This window comes from Rana temporaria, chromosome 1 (assembly GCF_905171775.1).
Source record: "Rana temporaria chromosome 1, aRanTem1.1, whole genome shotgun sequence".
Taxonomy (NCBI): Eukaryota; Metazoa; Chordata; class Amphibia; order Anura; family Ranidae; genus Rana; species Rana temporaria.
This window is the reverse complement of record NC_053489.1, coordinates 679659143-679666887: the sequence shown is the minus strand read 5'-3', so window position 1 is coordinate 679666887 and position 7745 is coordinate 679659143. Positions and strand designations below refer to the sequence as shown.

At 46.8% G+C, this 7745-nt stretch overlaps 1 protein-coding gene across 1 annotated transcript; it reads right to left on the bottom strand.

Annotated features, from left to right (window-relative positions):
• Positions 1–6466: 6466 nt before the first annotated feature.
• On the bottom strand, positions 6467–7459 carry LOC120925086 (olfactory receptor 6C4-like). The gene has a single exon (XM_040335965.1). The coding sequence runs from the start codon at positions 7452–7454 to the stop codon at positions 6504–6506; it is 951 nt and encodes a 316-aa protein (XP_040191899.1). The 5' UTR covers positions 7455–7459; the 3' UTR covers positions 6467–6503.
• Positions 7460–7745: the final 286 nt, after the last annotated feature.

Sequence of the window (7745 nt, the reverse complement as noted above, 5' to 3'; positions counted from 1 at the left end):
TTTGGTGTCAGTGGCCAGAATGATCACCCCAGTTATTGGTGTTCGTGGCAGCAATAATAACCCCGAGCAATGATGTCAGTGGCTGAAATTACAATATATCTCCTAGCACTGGTGTCGGTGGCTGCTACAAATACCCAGCATTTGTGTCAATAACCACAATAATAACCCCCTTCATTGGTGTCAGTGACTGCAATATTAGACACTGCTGGTGGTCAGTGGAAGTGCTGTTATCCTCCTTGCACTAGTGGTCAGTGGTAATGATATTAACCCCATTGCATTAGTGGTCAGTGGTAATGATATTAACCCCATTGCATTAGTGGTCAGTGGTAATGATATTAACCCCATTGCATTAGTGGTCAGTGGTAATGATATTAACCCCATTGCATTAGTGGTCAGTGGTAGTGCTTTTTAACCCCCATTGCATTGGTATCAGTGGTTACAATAATAACTTCCACCATTGGTGTCAGTGGCTGCAATATTATTAACAAGATTGGTGTCACTGACACTACTTCTAGACCCCCCAACACAGGTGTGTGCAGGTAAACAGGGCCCTTGCATGGGGTATGCATTGATACACTCCATATATGGCCTTATGGTGACACTGGGGCTGGTGTGGTACTCTGGTGTGATACTCTGACTGTCTGCACTGGTGTGGTGACATTGTATGGCTGAGGCTAGTGATTAGAGACACTGGCTAGCTGCATTGGCATACACCGCCATTAGAGCAGCCAGCCAGTGTCTCCGATCACAACCACAGCAGTACAATGTCACAATAGTGACACAGCACTGCTTTTGTGTGAACAACAAAAAAAAAAAAAAGATCACAGTCATCAGAGCAGTGCAGTATCACTATAGTGACATTTTACTGCTGTGGCTAGTGATCGGAGACACTGGCTGGCTGCACTGGCACACGCTAGCCATAGCAGTACAATGACCCCATAGTAAAGCCCTGTACACACGGCCCAGAATCTCGTCAGGAAAAAAATGTTGTTTTACCTGACGAGATTCTTGGCAAGATTCTCTTGGCAGTGACTTGTCTTTAAAGTTCCCCCTAACGTGAAAGATCCTTCAAGGACTGCGCAGGCGCAAACTTGTCGACGGAAATCTCCGAACCTCGCCCGGCATCCAGGCTCATTCTTTAACATCCCCGTGGATTGGAGGATGTTAAAAAAAGAGCCAGGAGGCCGAGCGAGCGGAGCGAGCCTTCAGAGCGAAGCGAGGACTTGAGGCCGACTGGCCACTTTCCTCAAAATCCACGTCGCCCTGGATGCCGGTCGAGGTTTGGAGATTTCCGTCGGCAAGTTTGCGCCTGCGCAGTCCTTAAAGGAACTTTCTCGTTAGCCGGAACCATATCGGCAGATCAGATTGCGCTTGCGCAGGAACTTTCACGTTAGCCGGAACCATATCGGCAGATCACCGGCCGAGTGTACAGACACACAATTCCAAAAAAACGCCGTTCTTTTGAATAGCACGAACGCGGTGACGTCATCGACTACGACGAGCCTGCTCTCGTCACATTCAATGCCGTCGCCACCATCTTGCTTTACCCTACCCTGCCTTGGAAGCTACCGCGTATGCGTCAAAGTAATTTCGAGCATGGGGTTTCACTGCGACAGGTAAGAATACACACGCTCGGGTTTCTCGGCAGGAAAACACAACGAGAAAATAGAGAGCAGGTTCTCTATTTTTCTTGTCTAGATTCTGGGCAGTTTTCTTGATGAGAAACCTCAAAGCCTCATACACACGTTCAGTATACTCGGCAAGAAAGCTCTGCCAGCAGTTTTCTTGCTGGTTCTTGCCGAGACAACCGAGCGTGTGTACAAGGCTTGACGCTGCACTGCTCTGGTGACTGATTATTTCTTTGTTTTACTACAGTGCTGATCAATGTGAGAGAAAACTGTTCAAAAATGGCAACATGAAGCCTTTTTTCCCCCCAAGTGTATTCACTGCGATTGGTCACAGCAATCACATGGTACACACCCCCTTTCTTTGGCCCTGTACCCCAATCTGTGATCCACTGTGTCCAAATGACACAGCGATCACATGGTGCTCTTCTGCATGCCCTAGGCACTACACACAAACAATGGGAGCAGGAGGCCAAATATATATATATATATATATATATATATATATATATATATATATATATATACCCTCCCCCATCAAGGAAGTAACTGCACACCTGCTTATATACGATGACTGGTCAGGAGGTGGTTAAATGGGTTTCAAGAGCCATGTCTGAGGTTCACGGATTTCCTGCTGGTTTTGGTGAATGTCCAACAAGCTGAACATTGTTTGGTTTGCTCATTCATACCACAGTGCCTACTGCAGTATACTTCCTGCTATGTGACGGGCACCCAGGCACTCCTGTGCCTACAGCCTCATAACTGTTTATCTGCAGTGTGAGGTTTAAGGCACTACAGCCCCTCACTGCTAGTGAGATTTGTTCACCACTTTTCTGCTCACTGTTCTCATTGCTGAGGAAGCAAAGCCCTGCCTCTGCCACGATGCAGAACAAGAAGTGGTAAGTCAAGAATGGGGAAAAGATCCACTGCAGGGATCCCACGGGCAATACTGGTGACTAGTCCTTAGCTATACTTGCTCTTAAACTCCTTTGCGTCCGCGTTATAGCCGAATGATGGCTACACCGCGAACCTACTTTGCCGGGACGCCGTCATATGATGTCCGCCCCTTTACACGCTCCCGGCACGCCCCACTGCGGGTCACGGGTGGTGCACTCCGTGATCACCACGTTAGTGAGACTCGACTGATCACAGACCGGATTAAAGGGCCGATCCCGGCCCCTTACCACTTGATCAGCTGTCAAGCAATGACAGCTGATCACGTGATGTAAACAGAAGATCGGTAATCGTTATTTTTTTTCTCCTCGCGAGGAGAAAAAAAGACGATCACCGGCTTCTGTGAAAGGGATATCGGTCCCGAAGAGGAAGGGGCACAGCCACATCATCTGTGCCCACCAGTGCTGCCTGCCAGTGCCACCTGCCAGCGTCCACCAGTCCATATCAGTGCCACCAATCAGTGCCAAATGTCAATGCCTACCATGCCACCTATCAATGCCCACCAGTGGTGCCCATCAGTGCCTCATCATCAGTGCCACCTAGCAGTGCTTCCTATCAGTGTCAACTACCAGTGCCCATCACTGCCACCCATCAGTGCCCATCGCTGCAACCCATCACTGCCCTTTAGTGCCACCTATCAATGCCCTTCAGTGCCGCCCATCAGTGCTGCCTATCAGTGTCCACCAGTTCTGCCTTATCAATGACCATCAGTGCAGCCTATCAGAGTCCATCAGTGCAGACCATCAGCACCCATCAGTGCCGCCTCATCAGCGTACACCAATGAAGGAGAAAAATTACATGTTTGCAAAATTTGATAACAAAAAAAATAGAAAACTCTTTTGTTTGTTTTTTTTGTTGATGTTAAATCTCGGTCTTTTTTTGTTTTTTAAACAAAACAAAAAAAACAGCAGTGATTAAATACCACCAAAAGAAAGCTTTATTTGTGGGAAAAAAATGATAAAAATGTCATTTGTGTACAGTGTTACACAACCGCACAATTGTCATTCAAAGTGTGACAGCGCTGAAAGATGAAAATTGGCCTGGGCAGGATGGGGGTTTAAGTGCCCGGTAAGCAAGTGGTTGAAAGAGAAGTATGGGATTTTTTTTTATTAGATCCAAGAATTTTTATTAAGGTTTGAGTATAACAATCATAAAGGCAAGACAACCCAAGAGCGAAATGCCCATCAGTCAATACCAACAAATCATAGATCAACTTGGTCATAACGTATAATATACTGTATATACTCGAGTATAAGCCGAGTTTTTCAGCACATTTTTTTTGGTGCTGAAAATGTCCCCCTCTGCTTATACTCGAGTCACATTTTTGTGCCGGATCTCCCGGACTTTGGGGACCCGGTACCAAACTTAGCACACATGTAGCCCCACTACTCCTCTACAAGTGTGCAAAGTTTGTTGTCCGGGGGACCTACATCTGGGGAGCACTGATTTTTCAAAGTCGGGCACCCCTTCCATAGACTTCCATGTTAAACGGTAATTTCTCCGGTAAATTTGGGGACCTGGTACTGGCTGACTGTAGGCCACCTAGACCTGAAACTTGGCACACGTGTAGCCACAGTTCTCCTCTACAAGTGTACAACGTTTGCTGTCTGGGGGACCTACGGCTGGGGAGCAGCGATGTTTCAAATCCGGGCACCCCTTCCATAGACTCCCATGTAAGACGTAAGTATAGTCATGGGCACAGTGAGGCATGGGCACAGTAAGGCACAGTGAGGCATGCATATGGACACCCTAGGCTTATACTCGAGTCAATACTTTTCCCAGTTTTTTGTGGTAAAATTGGGTGTCTCAGCTTATATTCGGGTCGGCTTATACTCGAATATATACGGTAACTAATATCAGACACATTAAGCAATAAAGCGAAACAAGGATGTTTCAAAATGTGTGTCTTCGAGCCCAAAAAATGTTGCAGCTTAACCACTTGCTTACTGGGCACATATACCCCCTTCCTGCCCAGGCGAGATTTCGGCTTTCAGCACTGTCACGCTTTGAATGACAATTGCGCGGTCTTGCGATGTGGCTCCCGAATAAAATTGGTGTCCTTTTTTCCCCACAAATAGAGCTTTCTTTTGGTGGTATTTGATCACCTCTGTGGTTTTTATTTTTTGCTCTATAAACAAAAGTAGAGTGTCAATCTTGGAAAAAAAAAACTATTTTTTTTACTTTTTGCTATAATAAATATCCAATAAAAAAAAAAACAAGTGTGATCTTTTCTCTCCTGACGCAATATAATAAGCGGGGGAGCCCTGGGGGCACTTACAGGTGTAATGCAAAAAAAAGAAAAAAATCTAAAAAAAAGGGAGGGGGGTCGGCCGGTCCTGTAAGGGGCCCTGGGGACCATTAGGCCCCTACAGGTGTAATGCAACAAAAAAATTATAAAAAAAAAATGGGAGGGGGGTCGGCCGGTCCTGTAAGGGGCCCTTGGGACCATTGGGCCCCTTACAGGTGTAATGCAAAAAAAAAACAGGAGGGGGGCCAACCGGGCCTGTAAGGGGCCTTGGGGACCATCAGGCCCCTTACAGGTGTAATGCAAACAAAATAAAAAATTATAAAAAAAAGGAGGGGGGCCGGCCAGTCCTGTAAGGGGCCCTGGGGACCATTGGTCCCCTAACAGATGTAATGCAAAAAAAACACAGGAGGGGGCCGGCCAGTCCTGTAAGGGGCCCTGGGGACCATTGGGCCCCTTACAGATGTAATGCAAACAAAATAAAAAATTATAAAAAAAGGGAGGGGGGCCGGCCAGTCCTGTAAGGGGCCCTGGGGACCATTGGGCCCCTTACAGGTGTAATGCAAAAAAAAAACAGGAGGGGGGCCAGCCGGGCCTGTAAGGGGCCTTGGGGAAAATCAGGCCCCTTACAGGTGTAATGCAAACAAAATAAAAAATTATAAAAAAAAAAAAAAATGGAGGGGGACCTGCCAGTCCTGTAAGGGGCCCTGGGGACCATTGAGCCCCTTACAGGTCTAATGAAAAAAACAAAAAAACAGGAGGGGGATCAGCCCTCCTGGGCCTTGGGGACCATCGGGCCCCTTACAGGTGTAATGCAAAAAAAATTATAAAAAAAATGGGAGGGGGGCGCCGGCTGGTCCTGTAAGGGGCCCTTGGGACCATTGGGCCCCTTACAGTGTAATGCAAAAAAAAACAGGAGGGGGCCAGCCGGGCCTGTAAGGGGCCTTGGGGACCATCGGGCCCCTTACAGGTGTAATACAAAAAAAAACGTGAGGGGGGCCGGCTGGTCCTGTAAGGGGCCCTTGGGACCATTGGGCCACTTACAGGTGTAATGCAAAAAAAACCAAGAGGGGGCCAGCCGGGCCTGTAAGGGGCCGGCCCCCCTCCCTTTTTTTTTATATATTTTTTATTTTGTTTGCATTACACCTGTAAGGGGCTTGATGGTCCCCAAGGCCCTTTACGGGCCTGGCTGCCCCCCTCCTGTTTTCTTTTGCATTACACCTGTAAGGGGCAAAATGGTCCCCAGGGCCCCTTACAGGACCGGCCGACCTCCCTCCTGTTTTTCTTTATAATTTTTTTTTTTTTTGCACTACACCTGTAAGGGGCTCAATGGTCCCCAGGGCCCCTTACAGGAACGGTGTAATGCAAAAAAAATCGGGAGGAGGCCAGCCGGGCCCCTGAGGACCATCGGGCCCCTTACAGGTGTAATGGCTGTACCCCCCTGATGGCGGCCCTGTGGGTGGATCCAAACCATATGGTCGCAATCTTGCCCGAGCCTGGTCTGGCTCTGTGATGTCAGCCGACAGTGGGCTTCAGCAAGCTTTGGCTGTACTACTCCTTCAACATTAATAAATTGCAACAGTCCAACTTGTATTTGAAAAATGTTTTTCACAACTTTATTATATAGGAGGTCGTAGACAACTCTGACTAACCCTTAATATGTAATCCATGTGTATTTTTTATTGTACAATGACATACTGTTTCATTTCACTTATTGCGGCCCGTAGTGCTTTATGAAAGTCCTGGTTCCTTAGGGTATAAATGATGGGGTTTATGAGTGGAGTCACTGATAAGTAGATGAAGGACATCCCTTTATAGACCTGGAAGTATTTAATATTCCTCGGCACGACGTATAACGTAAACATCATGGCAAAATAAATACCCAAGACCAGCAGGTGGGAGCTGCAGGTGGAGAAGGCTTTCTTCCTTCCCTTGGATGACTTTATCCTGAGGACGGCGATGATGATAAAGGTGTACGATACAACAGCCGCGACAAAAGGGGCCGCAGACAGGACACTGCTAATGACTACGATAAGAAACGTAAGAGGTGCTATGTCTGAGCATGCAAAGACCATCAGGGTGGTGAAGTCACAATGGAAGTGGTTGACTCTAACGGGGCCACAAAATTCAACATTAATTAGGAAATAACCAACCACCGCCACAGCCACGGAGGAGATCAGCCAAAACCCGATCACTATATATAGGCAAAGTCTATTATGCATTAAGGCGGGATATCTCAGAGGCTGGCAAATGGCCAAATACCTGTCATAGGACATCATCACATACAAAAAGGACTCCACATCCGACACGCCTCCCAATATGCTCAATTGGACGATACAGCCGAGATAGGAGATGACCCCGATTCCCGAGAGCAGGTCATGCAGCATGCGCGGGACCAGATTTGTCGTGTAAAAAAGCTGACAGAAGATAAAATTACTGATCAGAAAGTACATAGGGGAATGGAGGTGAGGACTTTTATTCACCAAAAAAACAATCAGGAGGTTCTCAAAGCAGGTTAGTACGTAGATAACCAATAAGAAGAGGAAAAGTGGAATCTTGTAGGCGGTGAGGTTTTCAAATCCAACGATCCAAATCTCAATCATAAGAGTTTGATTCTTTAGATGGGTCATCTGTGAACAAGAGTATCGGAAATAGTGTTATTAACCACTTAAGGACCGGACCAATATGCTGCCTAAAGACCCAAGGTGTTTTTACAGTTCGGGACTGCGTCGCTTTAACAGACAATTGCGCGGTCGTGCGACGTGGCTCCCAAACAAAATTGGCGTCCTTTTTTCCCCACAAATAGAGCTTTCTTTTGGTGGTATTTGATCACATCTGCGGTTTTTAGTTTTTGCGCTTTAAACAAAAATAGAGCGACAATTTTGAAAAAAATTCAATATTTTTTACTTTTTGCTATAATA

What these genes read in the sequence shown, in the direction of transcription:
- LOC120925086 (XM_040335965.1), bottom strand. Translation starts at nt 7,454, where the DNA reads ATGACCCATCTAAAGAATCAAACTCTTATGATTGAGATTTGGATCGTT.